The sequence below is a fragment of the Triturus cristatus genome, chromosome 2_1 (genome assembly GCF_964204655.1).
Source record: "Triturus cristatus chromosome 2_1, aTriCri1.1, whole genome shotgun sequence".
NCBI classification, from domain to species: Eukaryota; Metazoa; Chordata; class Amphibia; order Caudata; family Salamandridae; genus Triturus; species Triturus cristatus.
This window is the reverse complement of record NC_140581.1, coordinates 1717767-1737250: the sequence shown is the minus strand read 5'-3', so window position 1 is coordinate 1737250 and position 19484 is coordinate 1717767. Positions and strand designations below refer to the sequence as shown.

Here is a 19484-nt window from a genome sequence, read left to right as displayed (position 1 = left end):
GTGCTTCATGCGAACTGTAACACCGTGAATCCTGACTTGTTAATCCTAAATACTTGAGCTGCTGTCTCCCTTCATTTCTTTCAACTTTCCCTTTAGATTTATTTATTTCTGAATGGTGAAAATTTCTATGACGTACAGATAAGCCAGAAAGAACCACCACGGAGGTCTCAGTTACTAGCAGTACATGATAGCGATAGTTGGAAACAAAATCTATAGGGGCAGAAAAACGTATTTGGATATAATGACCCGCCACCCATGTATACTGTTTATTCTCGCTTCAGATTGGGGGTTCTGCTGCTGGAGCAGGGTTTTCTATTTAAACCCGAACATCAGCTTATATGCTTATATGTCTTAATTAAAATTACTAATAATTAATTACTAGATATTAAGTTCTGTCAAATGTTTAAACTAATCAACCTTACTAATGAAAGAATTACACGTGGGATGCATTTGCATGGCTTAAATTAATAAGTGAACTAAGTTGGTGAGCAAACTAATTAAATACGTGTGGTTAATGTGCTATTTGTTATGTTATGTTATTTGTTTTAAGCGCAAACGCTTTAAAATAATATGCTTTAATGCCTTTTTTATGTCGCAAATGGCTAGGTAAATACATACACATAAGGGTATTAGTGGGATTAACACTGTATAATCAATACAATGTAGTAACGTTGTTTTGTGTTTCTTTTAATTAAGATTGTCCATTTTGGCCTATTGAAAGATGGCCGACATCTACAGCCTGCATTTGGGTATATGAAATGTGGAGAGAGGCCTCGCTGAATATGGTTGAACATGACCTCGGCCTCTGTCTGAGCTAAGAGTTATGAAAGAACAGCAGCTCCGGGCTAATAGCCAGATATCCTTGGGAAGGAACATTTGACACAAATGAACATTATTTTTTATAAACTTGCAGTGGCTTCACTTTAATTCCGGAGAGGAGCATCCATGGATGTTGCAAACTAGTTGTGACTTCCTTTTTCCGTGTTTTTATTTTCTTATTATTGTATTTTTTGGTGGTCGATGCCCATCCTCACATGCCTGACAAACTCAGATTGCTACCGATCACAGCTGTGAGGAAATGAGGCACCCTCCCTTGTTTACCCTACAGCACTGCGCCTGCTCCTGTAGCATACGACATAGCGCCAAGAGGAGTAAAGAGGAGCTAGACATCCAGGGGAGTTTCAGTACGCTGAGAAAGCGTGTGGCCGGGGACAGAGGAGAGGTACACATAGGAATAGGTGTGTGGCTCTGGAGGTGTACAGACACGGAGGCTGCAAGTGAGTGTTACAAAGCTCGGAGGGTGCACGTCGAAGCACTGCCCTCTGTGGGGTCTGCACGTGAAACAGCTGGGAGACACAATCAGTGTTTATTTATACAACAGTAGCTGCCTTTCATTCAGAAGCCTGAGCATGACGGATTGTGCGTAGTTTGTACATTACAGTACGTCTGAAGTGTGCCTCTCGAGTTTAAACAAGCATCGGCATACAAAGAGAACATGGTGACCCGTACGGGGTTGTTTGCTCTCCCCCACACCCCAGTGACACACTCAGGAGTGACACCCTCAGTAATGACACGCAGTAGTGATACATCCAGGAGTGGTAACCTCAGGAGAGACACATAGGACTGACAAACTTAAGAGTGACATGCCCAGGAGTGACACACTCTGAAGAGTAAGTACATGTGCCCCTGTCCCTGAAGGCTGGACTTATTAAGATGTGGCCTAACGGTTAGAGCGTACGACCTCAAAGTTGGCTGGGTAACCAGGTTCGAGTCTCTGCGGCTCAACCTCTTGAGATTCTGGGCAAGTCACTTCATCTCTCCACGCCTAACAAAACAGGGATGTGCCCGTCTGGAACAGCTGGTGCTCGTGTAAAGCGCCATGATACCTCCGGGTCGAGTTCGAACTATATAAAACTGCAAGACAAAAAACATGGCTCTGCGGATCTTACACGCCCTCACACGTGCACTCACTGTCACATGCCTCAGAGGTGCCCTCGTGCTCGTGGGGGATGCACTCTCCCCCCTCCATAAGTGGCCCGTATGCGGGATGTGGCAAAAAGCAGTGAATGCGCGCGCATTACAATCTAAAAAATCTGCGCACGCTTCCTGCTGCTGCCCACAGCCCCTAGTCAACCCCTGCACCCGCAGAAGACCAACCAAAGGCTTAGCCCTGCCCTGCTTAACTCTCAGTGTCCCGCCCACTGGGCCGGCAACACTGAGCCGCAGCCACCAGTGCCTGCACAGTGCCACTGCACTGAACATTGATTGAGAACAAACGAGCAGTTACAAAGTGAGAGAATAACTTACTAACTTGAACGTGTGTGACTCGTGAAGAAATTCGTCAGTACTTCAACATCAGTCATCAACAACACAACGCAACCAGTACGTAACACTCTAACTAACCTTACGTGGTAGAGCAGCACTCAACTAATTACTATCAAGTATCAAATCAATTACGTGCGGTGCACTAAATGAGTGTAGACCCGGCCTTAATAATTAAGTGCTGGTGCTAAGCACCGGCACAAATTAAGCACTGGTGGGGTCAACTGCCTTGTCTCGTGCCCCTTGGAATGCAGCTATTGTGTTGAGCTGTAACCCTGTGATTGTTGTGTTGTCTTTTGTCCCTAACGACAGGTAACTTGCTATGTTCTGATGTTCTGTCAGTAAAGGGGAAAAATGGCACAATTGGATCACCTTGAATGTGTGCAGAGAGGAGTAAGATTGCTGGAAGCGCGCGACTCGTGACGTGTGAAGAATGGCCTTTGACCTTGAGACGCCTGAGAGGTTTTTATAATCATTAACACCTGCTCCTTCAGACAAATGTATATTATTTGGAAAGCACTCGTCTACCGCCTTGAATACCTGATATGGCATGACCCCACTATTAAATGTAGCGCTTGCACGTTCACAGTAGCAGCTACATTCACACTTCTTAGAACTCTGCTGCGCGTCTCCTGCACTTGAGCTGCCAGAGGAGACGAGGCGGCTTCCATTGTCGACTGCAACAATCTTAGAAGGGAAAAACTGTCTGGACCTGTGTCTTTTGACAGTGACGACTGGTTCCTTAATGCAAATCCAGTCCCTTCAAGTATACTTTGACTGAAATGATTCTCCTGCTTAAATTCACGACTTCTGTCCATGCAGCATTTACATTACAAATAAAGGCAAGCTGCAAGTACGTGCAAGTTCCATCATTACACAGTTTATGTACAGATGACGCTCATTTTAAAAGCTTCACAATAACTTTATTTTACGCAGCAGTGAAGCGCGTCTGCTCTCTTCGCGCAATCTCAAGCACTTCAAGTACATTCGACTGAAACTGTTTCACTGTTTCAAGCCACAGTCATTGTGAATTAAAAAATACAAATAATTCGAAAGCAATGATATATTGTCAAGCCACGATTTCTCTTTTTCAACTCCTGAATGCTCTCACTGAAAGCGACCACATAACGATATCTGTGCAGTAACTTGAGGGCGCAGTCATGAGGAGGCTGAGCATGTTTCGCGAAATGATGCTCCAACGTTACAATTAAACTCTGACAGTTCTGTAGTGAGGTAAATAATGCTGGCAACCTGCACTATCACACAAGGGCAGCATATATGAGTTAATATCAGCACTAAGCAGCTTTCATTTTGACACTGCTAGATGTTATCCAGCCACATGTTTTAAGCTCTATCCCTGAATACTTTTAAGTGTAACGCTGAAATCTACTTACATGGCTGTATATACAGTGATGGTGCTTATGGTCGCTAGGATGTAATCCTAATCCAACGCATGTTGCATGAAGTGAGGTGGCAACATATACCTAATGAAATGTGAATTCCTCTGTATATGTTTTACTGCCTAATATAGCGTTCGCCCACACATCAAACCTCATCAGATATTAAACATTTTAGTCATAGGAAAAGATATATGACATTCTGAAATGGTTGGAATTGACATTCAGACTTGACTCTTTTGGATAATTACTGTCACTAAGATATATTTGAGAACTTTATGCACAAAAGCATCATTTTAGAAAGATACTACAGAGGCTGAGATATGCTTTTGTGTGCAATTGTGGGGCTGATATTAATGTCAAACATTAAAAGTAACGGTACCCTCTCTACGCCACTTCTATTTGCTGACGTTCTTCAGCAATCAAGCAAGATGCCTGTCAAAGGATCTGCTTCTGCATCTAAAGAACCACCTCAACATGCCAACATTTCTTCATAAGGTGATACACTGAATCACATATTACTGGACATTTCTGCATTCAGAAAACGTCTAGAAGGCATGGACACTAACATTTCCTCCTTAACAGTTGAAACCAAGGCAATTGGAGTAGAACTGGCGGGTTTTTGCAAACAGCTCAATTAGAATCGGGCTGTTAGCAAATGTAAAAATGCTTTTTTATATGTACAAAATGCAAAATACGAATGAATAACCTGCCACAGAGCACATTTTGCATTTGCGGTTCAGTATCTGGAAGGGGCGTGTTTACGGCATCCCTGTGAGAAGGTGGCCTGATATATGCTGTCCACTAGTTCTAGTTGGCACCTTGTCTCAGTCCAAACAACCCCTTATGGTGAATGGTTAAAGACAACCTTTATTGAACGCTATCCTAGTGGTAGCTATGGAGAGCAGCCTTCAGGCTAAGTCTTGAAGGAATGTAAAGCAGCTTGTTTTACCAGTCTATAATCTCTTGAATGACCAAATAAAAGGACAAACACACCAGGTATATATTTAAAATATATGTATTTATACTAAACAGACCCCTCTAGTCTCTTTATGAGGCTACAGGCAAAAGCACATAAGTTACACTTCAAATAAACAGTAAAGTAGCACGAAATACACATTAGGCCCTGGGGCGAGCCACGCCATATACTAAAATAGTGGTATAAGAACTACGATTTAACTAGACACAAGGCCTAGAGCCTGTAGAATCGCTGGGACCCCAAGGAACCACCCAAGGTAGTGACACAGGGGACCCACGGGGGCTGTGTGCAGTGTGAGAACACAGCCGCGAGCTCCCGTTAGCTTCTATGGGGAAAGTTGCGGTTAGATTTTTTAAGATTAGGGACACTTAGAGATGGACTAGGACCAAACCCTTTTGGACTAAGGCAGTTCTAGGGTCAACACCCACGGGAGCACCGGACTACTCCAGTTACCTCACCCAGGGAAGCCGGGTGCATAGTTGTCAAATAGACGAATGCCCACTGATGTCGGGTGTTTCAGGTGAAGAAGGTAAAGCTTGACTCTTTAGCCACAAGGACCACGAGGCGTCGAGGACAACCAGGAGCTGGATTCAAGCTGTCCCATGAAGGATATCGAGTGCTGCAGTGTCGTTGCCTGGATTGGACACAACAAGCCTTAGGCACAGCAATCCATGCAGAAAGGAGAAAGATGCTTTGTTGCAGACCTGCAAGGTCTGAGGGGCTCACCACGTGGTGGGAAGTCAGGGCACGTCTGTAGCAACCAGGAAAGCCAAAGAAAATCAGAGTTGCCTTCACAGGGACCTACCAGTCGACGGACCAGGGATCGTGAAGGAGCCTCAAGCGGAAATGCAAGAAGCGGGTTCACGGAACACTTGTGGAGTGTAGGCCCACAATCTTCAGTGCAAAAGGTGCTTTTGGCTTTGGCTACAAGAAAGCCAAAGCACAACTTCAGGAGACGTCGCAAAGTCGATGCACTTCCAAAGGTACACATTGTCCAGGATTTCCAGTTCCACGTCACTCACGAGGGCTGCGGGTCTTTGCTTTGCTGGGGATTCTGGTCGGCCTCTGAGAAGTCTCGAAATCCTCTTCTTGGGCTGCAGGTACTTCGGAGTCCGTCTGTAACTTCGTTGATGCAGACTGGCAATTGCTTCATTGGTGCCTGCCAAGCAGGGGAATCACTCCTTGACCCCAAGGGAGATTTCTTCCATCCTCTAGTCTTGAGTAGAGCATCGAAGTTCCAGGATTCAGTTGCAGAGTTTCGTCCAGGAATATCTAAAGTCCTGTTGCCAGGGGTTCCTACACTCATTTCCTTTGTCCAGTTTCGTGCCAGAGCAGGGGCTGGTAGCCCCTGAACCAGTTTGAGCGAGACTATGCACAGGGACACCAAGTGTGCCCTCAGTGCAGGACTTCAAAGCACTCTTAGAGTGCACCCACCCAGCCCCAATACACTAAAGCCTGTCTGGGAGGTGGTGACACCTCCCTGTGACAGGAAACCTATTGTCCAGGCCTCTCCTGTCGGAGTTTCGGTCAGCAGCAGGAGGCCAGACTCGTGTCTGTGGCTGCAGCATCCATTTTGTGATGCCAGGGCTCTTTTAAGTTGGTACCGGGTATACCGGTGCTGTCATGTCTCTCCCTCTAGAAGGGTGGGATCATACTCTCACAGCAGTTACTGGTGTGGGGGTATGAATTAAAGGTGTTTGACACCAAACACGACATGTTTCCGTGCAGCCTGTCCAAAGTTAGCATTTACCGTTTGATTATAATGCACTTATATGGTCAGGCTGCACCACTGACAACCCCGGAGAAGAGATTCCGAAGGCTGCAGAGGGCTCAGCTCATGCCTGGGCACCCTCTCACATAAAACCACGCACCCTGCCTTCAGGGTTGATAAGGCCTGCCATAGGGGTGACTGATTGGTTTCTATGTGCCGTGATAGGTGAGGTATAGTGAACCTATATCTCAGTTAGGGGTGCAGGCACCACCTTACTCAGGCTGCAGTAGCAGACCTGTGGTATCATTTTGGAGGGCTTTCCATGCTTCAGCCCCTGGTCTGCCTCTGGGGTACCTATGCCCTAGGTACATAGTATACCATATACTAGAGACTTATAAGGGTACCTCAGAATCCATTCTGTTATGTACCTAGGGTACTTGGAATCAATTTAGAGAGGAAGCAGCTAGGCTATCTGTATTTGCATTATGCGCTTTCCTATAGATTCAGCATATTATGGTAATCTATCTTATGCTGTGATGTGTATAATATATGGATTGTCAGTATTTGCTATCCCTTTGTCGGGGCTCCTTTCCGCGGTGGAGCTTCGGAAGAAATAGACCCGCAGTTCACAGTTGAGTATTTTTTGGGCACTTATATTATTCTCTACCAATATCTAAATTATATTTCCCTTATTTTTCTTAATTTTACTGTCTCTACACATTTCCTACTCTCACAACTTCTACTCCCATTTGTGTCTCTTTCTAATCCGTAAATCTCTCCAAGTCACAATATCAAAAACATGGACAGATCCTGAAGGTCGTTATCCACTAACCCGCAATGTGAAGAACTGAGTTCAGCACCTGGCACTCATACATGAGACTCTGAACATGCGCATGTTAGGTCTACTAATGATGTGAATATAGTGAATCTATCTAGACTTGTGCTTTCCCCAGATGCCAGCAATGTTCTTGTTAAAGGTCTTGGTTTCTGTCCAACCACACGACCTCATTTTGTGAACTTACATACCGATTTATTTAAGTTTACCCGTTGTGTCAAATTGAAAAAGTACTTTGAAGAAAATCACATGTCTGTCCAATCTGTGTCCAATTCTGTTCCACTCTGTACCATAAATGATGTGCATAATATACACCTTTTGTTGTCATTAGAAGATGAATCAGACACCATGCTAGATACTTTATCTGATCTTCAGATTAGATCTAACCTTGATGTAGCCAGTGGATGTGAACCCAAATCCAAATTTGTTCCTATTCTATCTTTGAACAATTTTATAGACTCATTTTATAAGGCTGTAACGAAGGATTTGCATAGACTGGAGTATAGTTTTAATAACTCAAAGAAAAACTTTCTTTCAATCTTTTTTTTAACCATATTTTATTTGCATTTGTGCTATAGCAATACATACATTCATACGTATTCTTATACTGGTTCAATCTTGGCGTACTTCACCCAATAACCTTTTCATAACAAACTATCCCCCCTCCCCCCTTGAGTTGCTTGCTAATAGGCGGAATCTGGAAAGTGTGTGCAAAGAGATGGTCAGGCTTAAGGGCCCTGGAAAAAACTTACTTTCAATCTTACTAAGAAAGAACATGTTGCCCTTAAAACACTAGCTGCTAATTCTGATGTTGGGATCAAGGAAGCGGATAAGGGTGGCAATATTGTAGTGATGCAGGATGTAGATTACATCAAGGAGATTGAGAGACAGTTGGGGGACACAACAGCCTAAATTAAACTTACCTCCAACCCGTTAAAAGCTGTCACCAGCCACATCGAGGAAAGACTCACTTTCTGGAAACAACAGGGACTCATCTCAAACATGGAATACAGATTTTGTTTACTCCTTTTCCCAGAGGACCTGGCATATATGTACTTCCAAAGATCCATAAAGCAGGTACTTTTCCTCCTGGGAGGCCAATAGTCTCCGGCATTGGGTCCCCTACTGAACATCTATCAGAGTACATTGATACATTCTTACAGCCCCCAGTATTGAATCTTTCTTCTTATTTGAGGGACACGGGGGCCTTTTAATCAAACTAGAGTACATAGAATGGACAGGAGAACTCGCCTTTGCTTCATTAGATGTATGTTCCCTATATACCAGTATACCGGAAGAGCAGGGGATACAGGCACTTAGGGATACTTTATCTCAAAGAGAACAATGGGACATATGAGCAACAACCGGCGATAATTATCGCTAAGCGCACTTAGCGCTGGGATAATTATCGCCGGCTAGCGTGGATTTTTATCACTGAGATAGCGTGCTATTAGCAACGCTTATCTCAAAAGCAATAAAAATCCTAGCTCTAACTGCCAAACGTGAGATTATCGCTGGAAACCCAGCGATAATCCCACGAAGTTTGGCGATAGCTTGCTGATAGGGCCTCACATACTTAGCCATGATATCCACCTTCCATAGGATATCATGGCTAAGTCAGTTTCAAAGCAGGCGTAAGGAAAGTAGCGATAACAGAGGTCATCGCTACTTTTCTTGTCGCTATGCTGCTTTGCGCAAGGCTTAATAATAGGAGAAATGTCGCTTAGCGACATTTCTCCCGTTATCCTGGGGAGGAAAGCCCACTTTGCATCTCATTAGAGATGCAAAGATGGGCGTTAGGAATATAGGCGCTAAGGCAAGGTTTCACGCGATATTGTGACCCTGCTGATATAGCGATAAAATAATCGCCGTTTTTCGGACGAAAACGGCTGCAAAAGCGGCGATACATTTTTATCGCCGCCTTGTAGATATGCCCCTCAGTCTTTTTACATCTAGGCACATGGTATAAACAATCTATGGGTGTGGCGATGGGCTCAAAATTTTCCCTATCCTTCGCGAATTTGTATATGGGCAGATTTGAAGCCAAGCATTTATGGATCAACGGCCCGACACATTTGACTGGACAGATCGTCTACTGGGGTCATTATATAGATGATATTTTTATCATATGGGCAGGCACGGAATCAGAGTTTAGTACTCTGACCGAACACCTTAATGATAATGACTACAATCTCAGATTCACATCCAACTATAACGGAAATAGAATTTTTAGATGTAGTTGTCTATGCCAAGAACAACAAAATAATGTCTCGAGTGCACATCCCTCAACCCAGATTAATGCAATCCCGCTGGGCGAAATGACCAGAGTGAGAAGGAACTGTAGTGAAGACGTTATTTTCCATTAAGAATTGAGTAATCCACAGGAACGTTTTAGAAATAGGGGATTTTCTGCTACAGTTCTAAAACAATCTAAAAAAAAGATTCTTGGGACATCTAGACACACGTTATTAAGCACTGAGAATAAAAAGAGTCAAAAGAAATACAACAACAAAATCTGCTTTGTGACAGGATATAATTCTCATAGCCCTGCTATATACAAGATTTTCCTTAAACGTTGGCATTTATTAACTATGGATAGATCAGTAGCCGAGCACATCTCCAATAAACCAAGAATAGTGCATATGAGTGGTAAAACCCTTAGTGACATCTTATGCACCAGATATCTTCCCCCGAAATTACAAGTGAATACATGGTTACCAAGTCAACCAAGAGGCTCCTATAGATGCACACAGTGTAATATGTGCCCATATGCATGCAACAAGATTAAGGAATTTAAGTACAACACCCCAACTACATACCAAATTCAATAGTTTATCGAGTGTAATTCTAGATATGTTATGTACTGTATACGTTGCCATTGCGGACTCATATACATTGGGAGCACAATACGTCCTCTTAAGGAGAGGATACAAGAGCATATGAGATCAATAAGCAATAATGATACTAGCTATCCCCTAGCAGTCCACTTTAATACCTGTCATCCTAAATTGAACATGACTAACATTTGCTTTCATGGTATTGCTATGATGCGTATTGACCCTAGGGGTGGAGACAGAACACAGCCTCAGAAGAGCAGAAACACAATGGATTCTGCGTCTTCGTGCTGTAGAGATGGGTCTATATATCGACAGGGAGCTTCATGTTCTCCTCACTGATTAGGCAGATTGACTTCATAATCTGTTTATAGATGTCTCAGTGGTCAATTTGGATACAAGGATTGGGATGAATTATGTGACAACTACTCCCCCATTGGGGAAGATTTCCTAATGAGGGTTTTTTTTTGTGTGTTTTTTTTATCATTTTGTTTTTAGAAAGAAAATGTACAACCAATAAAAACAAAGCATAGACACAGTCCAACCATACACAGCCTTCTGCAGCAAATCCTATATAAACATACCAAGCATATGTCTTAGGATAAATCAAGCAATAATCGGAAAGAGGATTTATAATGAAAACAAAAGAGCAGTCACACCAACTAAACATGCCATAGCACCCTATCCTGCGCATCGTCGTGTGAAGTAGAAAGAGGGAGAGGGGGGGGGGTAGGGGGACAAGGGCAAGCAGTACATAACATAGATAGTACAGTTCCACCAGATCCCAAGAGGGGGGACGTGCCCTCTCCCTGCTCTGCAAGTGCAGGAGACGGTTTCTGGGCTAAATATAGGGCCAAAACAATTTAGGTCTGTTGCGGGGCGGCAATAATTCGCTATAAATTTCGGTTTGTGTACAACAGTAAAGCATGTCTCTAGTCCACTGTGTCAGAGTCGGCTTTGGGCCGCGAAGCCAACAGACCGCTACACATCTCCTCGCAAGCAGCAGCGCCATATCAACAAGGCGTCTATGTTTCTTGGGTGGTGGTTGTGAATAGCCTAGTAGAGCGAGGAGCCGGTCAGGGGACAGGGACATGTCCGTAACGCGGTTAATCTCCAAGAATATATCACCCCAGAAGTGGGCAATCCCCGGGCAGGTCCAAGCCACATGGAAAAAATCAGCTGTAGGCTCTCCGCATCTATCACACTGGGTGCTGTCACGTAGGCCAAAGCGGTGTAATCGCTCCGGTGTGTGGTAAACCCGGTTGAGGAATTTAAAGTGAACCAGTCTGTGGCGCCCATTGAGTGAGATTCGTTTAGTGCTCAGGCAACGGTATCGCCACTTATCATCGGTCAAATCGATCTGCAGGTCTCGTTGCCATGCCAGCCATGGCTTCGCGTATGCGCTGTCTCTAGCAGTTAACGTGGAGTGGTAAATTCTAGAGACCAGCTTAGCCGATGACTGAGCTTTAATAATGGCGGTCAATATCGGGATCTCTGGGGATTCCGCCATATCGTCTCCCAATAGTTCCCTAAGGGCGTGTCTAACTCTATGAAATTGAAAAAGCGCAAGGGGAGTGCCGACTGTATCCCCCCTCAGTGACATCCCTCAGGGAACGGGCAGCACCGTTCTCAAAAAGGTCCCCAATGGTATGTAGATGGAGAGACTGAAGTGCAAGGAGGACACCTCTGTCCCTAGATGGCGCCAGCCAGCTGCACCAGTCCAAGCGGGCTAATGGGGCATACAGAATGTTACCGGTGTGAGCAGCCAGTATATAGTGCCAAGCATGTACAACCGAGTTAAGGGAGTCCATTATGCCCGTGCGCCTGTCACGAGGTGAAAACAGCAAGGCAGGCAGAGGCCTGGGATCGGCAACGATAGTCTCAATTAGCAAGTGTGGTATATCCGAGGGTCCATGTATCCAATAATGTGCGTGTGAGGATTGGGCAGCTCTATAGTACAATTCCAAGTCGGGGGCACTAAGGCCTCCCAACGCATATGGTAGCGTCAGTATCCTCCAGGCAACGCGTGGCTGCCTGCCCCTCCATGCCAGACGCACCAAAAGAGAGCGAAGACGGCTGAAGAATGCCCTGGACAGGACCATGGGAATGTTCAAGAATAGGAAAAGAAAACGCGGTAGAACTATCATTTTCATGAGTGCCACTCTGCCCATCAGAGAGAGCGGAAGGGCAATCCATCTGTCCACATCATCCTCCAGCTTGGAGATGGCAACGCCATAATTTTCCCGGAGAACAACCTCCGAGTCAGTATGGAGCCGGATACCCAGGTATCGTACCGCCTCTGTGGACCATAAAAGGGGGAATTCCGGTTCAAAGCGAGCCGTGGCTGGTGTTAGAGGAAACATTATGGACTTGTTCCAATTAACCCCTATGCCTGAAAGAGAACCGAAGAGGACCACCTCCCTTAATACCGGAGAAAGGTGGGTCTCGGGCTCCCGTACGTAGAGTAGAGTATCGTCCGCATACGTTGATACAATTAGATGATAGTTTGGGAATCGAATTCCTCTGTGGCTGTTGGACTTGGCCCTTTTTCCCTGAATTTTTTCGTTTTTACAGTGTTAAGGTGCAGGTGCTCCCTTCACCCAAGATGGCTGCCACAGGCCCCTGCTACTGCAGAGTGGCCTGTTCTAGTAGCACGCTAGCTTCCAGGAGCTGGCTGGAACCCCACAACAATGTTGCGACACCAGCCCACATTTTTGTCCCATAGGTAGAATGGGGAAGCTCCTGGAATGTGCTGGAACCTTCTAGAAGAGAGGTGGGGTTTTACTTTTGCCGCCTTGGCTAGAGGTCACCTGACCTAGGGCTACTTAAGTGAGGGAGGGAACTTTTTGTAGTTAGTTGGCCAGTGGGGTAAAGCAGAGCTGGAAGAATCCACGCAGGAGTGTAGGCGGTAGGGCCTAGCCAGGGACTTATGCCTCTGAGAGTGACAGGATTGAGGTGCTGCCTCTTAAGTGAGTGAGGGACCCTGTGAAACCCACTGATCTTGCCCAGCAGTAGGAGGACCCAGAGCACCTCTGCCCAGCCTGACTAGGAAGGACCTAGTCGCCAACTCACTCCCTACCCCCCTTTGTAACAGAACCTCTTAAGGGCGCCAGATACATCTGCGCCAACAAGACTTCATCTAACCTCTGAGAACAGAAACTGAATGCTGAGACTGCGTGTCTAGACGGAACTCTAAACTTATATGCCAAGCGCTGAGACTGCGTGTCCAGACTGAACTCTAAACTTATATGCCAAGCGCTGAGACTGCGTGTCCAGACTGAACTCTAAACTTATATGCCAAGCGCTGAGACTGCGTGTCCAGACTGACCCCTGAAACCTGATGCCAAGCCGATTGGAGAACCACCGGGGATCAACCAGGTATTAGCGCTGTGACCCCTGCGCTCCCTGACCTGGCCTGGGACACCTGGCAGCGTGCTCCGCGGAGCGGGGAGCTCCCCTCCTTAATTGGAGCCCCCCCCTGTGACGTGGAAGCCAGCGCGCTCACCGCGGCGGCCCGGAGGCCGGAAGAAGTGCCCTGCAGAGTCACGAGGCCCGTGGAGAAGCCCGGGGCCCCGTCGCTGCCGTCGCAGCTGTGAGTGAAGGTGCGCGAGGCCGTGGACGAGATCCCCCCATCGCCGCTGGAGCGGACGCCTTCCGACGTCGAGAGCAAGGTAAGCCTGGAGGCTGGGAGTGACCCCGGTGCGCCCCCTACTGGTTGGGAGCCACACCGAACCCTGAGCCCGAGTTCCCTCTCCGTGGGAGTCCCCCTTGTCAGCGCGACAGAGAGACCCCGCCGAGGGATCCTTTCCTTGTGCCCCCCTTGAACGGTACTGAAGCGTGGTGCCCTACGAACTGCACCAGAGCCCGAGAGACTCGCTCCTCAAGTCCCGTGCGCTCCCCGCTAAATGCTCCGTTCTTAAATTCTGAACGCTAAGTGATTACGAGCGGCGCTCTGTCCTTCATGTCCCCGCTAAATGCTCCGTTCTGAAGTACTGAACGCTAAGTGGTTACGAGCAGCGCTCTGCCTGTCATGTTCCGTTTTGAAGTATTGAATACTATTGATTACGAGTAGCGCCCTGCTCTTCATGCCCCGATTTGAAATATCGAATGTCATTGTTTACGAGTGGCGCTTTGTTTTACATGCTCCGCTTTAAAGTATTAAGTGTCATTGATTACGAGGAGCGCTTTTTTCTGCATGCTCCGTTTTGAAATGTCCATTGTCATCAATTACGAGTAGTGCTCTGTGCTAGATGCCCCCTTCAGAGGTAGTCACCGCCTAGCGCGCCTAGCGCTGTAATCACCCCTAGGGTGCTACAGGTAGCTGAACCTACTCGTGAATAACGCGCTGGTGAAAGTAAAGAGTGCATATCCACCTCCTTGAATTGCATGTACATCTCCCACAGTGCCAGTATGTTCCCTGAATTGCATTTTATAGATTATGACCTGCATTTACATCTCCTGTCTGGTATGTGTATCTTGAGGGATTGTATTACAACGCATGCATTGCACTGATATCTTATGAACTGCATCTATCTAGCTCTACTTGGATAAACTTGAATTATTTGCATAATTTATACTGTGTGGCGTCACTTATTGTGTGTGTTCCCCGTTCATGAGAGGGGAGTGCATATCCACCTCCTTGAATTGCATGTACATCTCCCGCAGTGCCAGTATATTCCCTGAATTGCATTTTATAGATTATGACCTGCATTTACATCTCCTGTCTGGTATGTGTATCTTGAGGGATTGTATTACAACGCATGCATTGCACTGATATCTTATGAACTGCATCTATCTAGCTCTACTTGGATAAACTTGAATTATTTGCATAATTTATACTGTGTGGCGTCACTTATTGTGTGTGTTCCCCGTTCATGAGAGGGACGTGTTGTATGGTTGCTTTACACAGAGACCTTCGGGTGCCCAGCCGCTCGTGTCACGTTACCGCCCCATAGGGCCTGGAGACCCCAGGTCCTACAGTGGCCATGATACTCCCGGAGCGCATAAGCCAAGGGTTCCGCCGTCAGGGCATACAGTATTGGTGAAAGAGGGCATCCCTGCCGCGTGCCTCTATAAATCTGTATGGGATCAGTGACTAAGGATCCAATCCGAACGCGCGCCGTGGGTGAGTAGTAGAGTGTCGCAAGTAGCTGCAGGAAAACCGTCCCCACCCCCATACGACTCAGGACATGCCGCATGAAAGGCCACTCAACAGAGTCGAAGGCCTTCTCCATGTCCAAGAATACCGCAACCGCCGGGACCTCCGAGCGGGTATGTTGCAAAGCAGCGAAGACAGTGCGCAAATTATTGGTTAAATTACGGCTTGGAACGAAGCCAGCCTGCTCAGGCGCCACCAGGGTGGTGACCAGCGGGCTAAGGCGATTGGCCAGTATCTTTGCGAAGATCTTCGCGTCAACATTCATGAGGGACAACGGACGGTACGAAGCACACTCCTTTGGTCGCTTCCCAGGTTTGAGTATGGCCACCAGTATCGCCTCTCGGATAGTTGGTGGCATACTGCCTGAAGTGCATATATCCCCAAACAGTGTGAGCAAGTGGGGAAGTAGGAGATCCTGGAATGACTTATAGAAGGCCACTGTAAGACCGTCACTTCCCGGAGCACTACCGGCCCTCATCTCCGAGAGGTCCAGCAGTACCTCTTCATGTTCAATTGGCCTCATCAGAAACTCACGGTGCCAGTCAGACAACCAGGGGAGTTTAATATGCGACAGGTAATCCTCTATAAGCTCATCAGAGCAGTAACCGCGAGAAGAGTATAGACCAGCATAACATTCCCGAAATTGCTCCGCCACCTGATCCTCCGCAAGTGGGGGATCACCTTGCTGTAGCCTAATATCGGGGATAGTGGTTCTGGCCCTCCGCTGCTGCAGAATCCGTGCCAGAACCTTACTAGGCCTCTCCCCTTCGTCATAGCTCCGGGCAGTGGCATATTTCCCGAGATGTTTAATCTCAGCATCAGCTTCCTTATGATAGTCTTGTAGAGTTTGCGCCAGGCCCCTGTCAAGTTCCTCGCTATGTATCTGTCCACGAGAGGATTCAAGGTCCTTCAATTTCCGCTCTAAGGCGGTCAGCCTAGTGCGTATCGCCTTAAGAACCCCCGCGTGCTTGGATATGGTCACCCCCCTAATATATGCCTTAAAGGCTTCCCAAACAGTCAGAAAGGAGTCAACTGAACCTATGTTCGTCTCGAAAAAGGCCTCGATGGACGTTGCGATCTCCTCCTTAAAAACAGAATCAAGGAGGGAGAAAGGGGGAAACCGCCACGCAAATGGTGGGATACGTTTCTTTGGGGACGCCAGCGTGAGGAGCAATGGAGAATGATCAGAGAAGGTGCGGGGAAGGATCGTGCACGCCCGGAGCTGGTGAGACAATTGTTGCGAAGCAAACCAGTAGTCTATTCTCGGATGTATGTTGTGGGGTGCAGAATAGTGCGGGTATCCACCCTGCTGAGCGTGTCTATGGCGCCATACATCGTGCATGTCCAACTCCTTCAGGGACGTCTCTACTAGTCTGGCAGATGCCGACGGGCATCTATCCGGGCCATCGGACCTATCCAGAGCAGGGTGCATGACAAAATTAAAGTCCCCGCCCCACAGGAGATTGTCTAGAGTGTATGGTGAGGACATTGCCGTTAAGTTAGCGTAAAAGTCGGGATTACCATAGTTAGGGCCGTAGACATTGAAAATGAAAAGTTCGAGCCCCTTACCACAGCACTTAGACAAAACAAACCTACCCTCACTGTCCGTGTCCAGGGGCGTTAATGAGATTGCAGCCCTCGGATTCACCCACGTCATGACCCCCCTGGTGTATGATGTGAAACCCGCAGCATGGATGTTACCCATCAACCCTCTGGTACGCAGTATGGGGCTGTCCGAGTGAAGGTGGGTCTCCTGCAGGAGGGCCACGTCCACCTTGTGCCTATTTAAGTAGCTTAATATTTTGCAAACCTTACGGTAATCGTTAAGGCCGCGGACGTTCCAGGTCAGCAAAACCAGCGAGTCTAAGGCGTCATCGCGGTGGAGTCTAGGTGTGTCAAGCATATCTGGTAAGACAATATAAGAAGGGCGAAGAGAGTGCAGTACAGATCGTGTCATGCCACAACAAATAACCAAGAAAGAAAGCAGCAAAATTAAAACCATAAACATTCCCATCCCAAACCCACCCCCCCCAATCATGCCCAATCACACATAGAGCATTCAGAAATAAGCATCGCAAGATTCAAACCCTTCCCACCCCCCTCCCACGCCTGCCCAACCCCAACTAGGCTGCGGAACCAACCCACCCACCCAAGAAAAAGAAATCCCACCCAAAGCCAACCATCCAATAACATCCCAGGTGTACTACACGCGGGGGGGATGTAGCCCGCTCAGAGGAAAAAGGGTGTGTGATCAATTGGACCACTGCTCCGCACCCCGCCATAAAGGAAACTTGCAGCCGTGATTAAGTGCGAAAGGGCGTATTATCCTCAGGGGCCAAAGAGGAGCAAGATAAGCAAATTGAACATCCACTTCAGTCCCAGCAACAAACACATAGCAATGAATACAAAGGAGAACAGTCATGACCCCCAATAAAAAGGAGATCAGCAAACTGAACCAAAGCAATAAATGAAAAAAGCAGCCCAACCTCCCCAAGCCGCAGAGGCGAGGGCCTCTCCCCCTACGGCCGCAAGAGTGTAATGTCCCAGCAATATGCAAACCGACAGACATACCGGCCCAGGCGGGTCCCCGCACAGGCCCACCAACATGGAGAAGGGGGGCGGACAACACTCATCAATAAATGGCAACAGTTCCTGACACCAGGAGCAGGTCAGCCCTGCTCATCCAAGGGACCCCCAGTCGCTTCATCCAAGAGCTGTCGATCCAGCGGTGCTCGCCCCTCCCTCGCCCAATCCTTCAGAGCTTTTTGCAGAACCTTCGGATCAGTAAATATATGAGAGTGGCCCTGTCGATTCACTCTCAATTTAGCAGGATATAACATGGCATAATCCGCACCCAGCTCCCGGAGCTGTCTCTTCATGGGAGCAAACAGGCGCCTCGCTTCCTGAACTTTAGCAGTAAAGTCTGGAAAGAGTGAAATCGTTGACCCCTCGAATTGAAGCGGTTGTTTCTCGTGGGCAAGCTTAAGAGCGACGTCGCGGTCCCTATAGTTTAGGAGTTTAGCTATGATTGCCCTGGGAGAGGCGCCCGGCACAGGTCTGGGGCCAAGAGAGCGATGCGCCCTCTCAACCACGAACATGTTTGAAAAGGAGGAATCACCCAATAGTGTTTTCAGAAGCTTTTCTATGAAGAGTTCCATGTTCCCTGTGGGTGCCGACTCCGGCAGGCCCGTGATGCATAGATTGCAGCGCCGAGAGCGGGCCTCCAAGTCCTCCGTCTTGTCCTGGAGGAGCTGCATCACCCTGCCCAGTTGTTTGTGCCCCGCATCCAGGGCGGTCTGCGCCTCCTCAGTCTCCGTCAGTCTGCGTTCCGAGCTGTCCAATCGCTCTGCATGCTTGTCCAAGCGTTCAGCCATGTGGTCCATTCTGTAAGTAAGCGCGTCCATTTTGGCGCCTAAAGAGGTTATCCCACCCTGGAGATTCTTTTCCATGGAGAGCAAGAGGCCGCGAATATCCTGGTGTTGGTCGTCTGAATGCTGGACTCGATCAACGACATCTCCCTCTGCCGCGGATCCGCCAGGCTTGGGTCGCCGAGGGTCAAATGACAGTTTGGATTGCGATTTGTCCGTGCGACCCATCGTATTGTCGTGCAGAGCCCAGCGCCCGAAGGAGTACCAACCAAAGCAAGGCGTCAGGAGCAGCGATCTGGACACAACCGCCAAGCCCCTCACCGCCCACCGCAAGCCCTCAGTATCAACCTAGGCAAGGGCATGCCACAGCTGCAATCCAGTCATTGACCCAGGATACCAACATCACACCGGGCTCACAGCATGTGTGTCACACGAGGGCTGGCGCCAACCACCTCCACGAGCAGAGCCAGCCGTCAGAGCCAAACAGGGGAGCGAAGGGCAGCCTCCAGCGGAACCGCTCCACGCAGCAGAGGTCAGGGCGCAAAGGAACGTCACAGCCCAGCCGGCATCTCGCAGTCAGCCATCGACAAGAGCCCCTGGGGCACCGCGGGGGAGAACTACGCACTCCGGGGCAGCGATCCGAGGGCAATGGACACCGGCAATAACAGGCCTCTCCCCCGGGAGCCAGCCACTCGTCCACAGCAGGGGGCCTAGGTCAGATGTTTCCCGAGTGTACGAGAACAGGCCAGTAGCAGGGGCCGGCCGAACAGCCAGAGCGCCGTTCAGCTGATGTCGCCAGATGAGGCCCCCGCAACCCACAACATATCAGGGCACTGCAAGCGACAGAGGCACATTCATGCGGCCAGATCCAGAGTCCGTT

At 48.0% G+C, this 19484-nt stretch overlaps 1 protein-coding gene across 1 annotated transcript in view; it reads right to left on the bottom strand.

Annotated features, from left to right (window-relative positions):
• Positions 1 to 16725, bottom strand: part of LOC146863577 (vomeronasal type-2 receptor 26-like) — a 549574-nt gene extending 532849 nt beyond the window's left edge. Inside the window, exon 1 of the mRNA XM_085640885.1 lies at positions 15272 to 16725. Within this exon, the coding sequence (XP_085497011.1) occupies positions 15272 to 16725 (1454 nt within the window). The remainder of the gene's footprint in view (positions 1 to 15271) is intronic.
• Positions 16726 to 19484: the final 2759 nt, after the last annotated feature.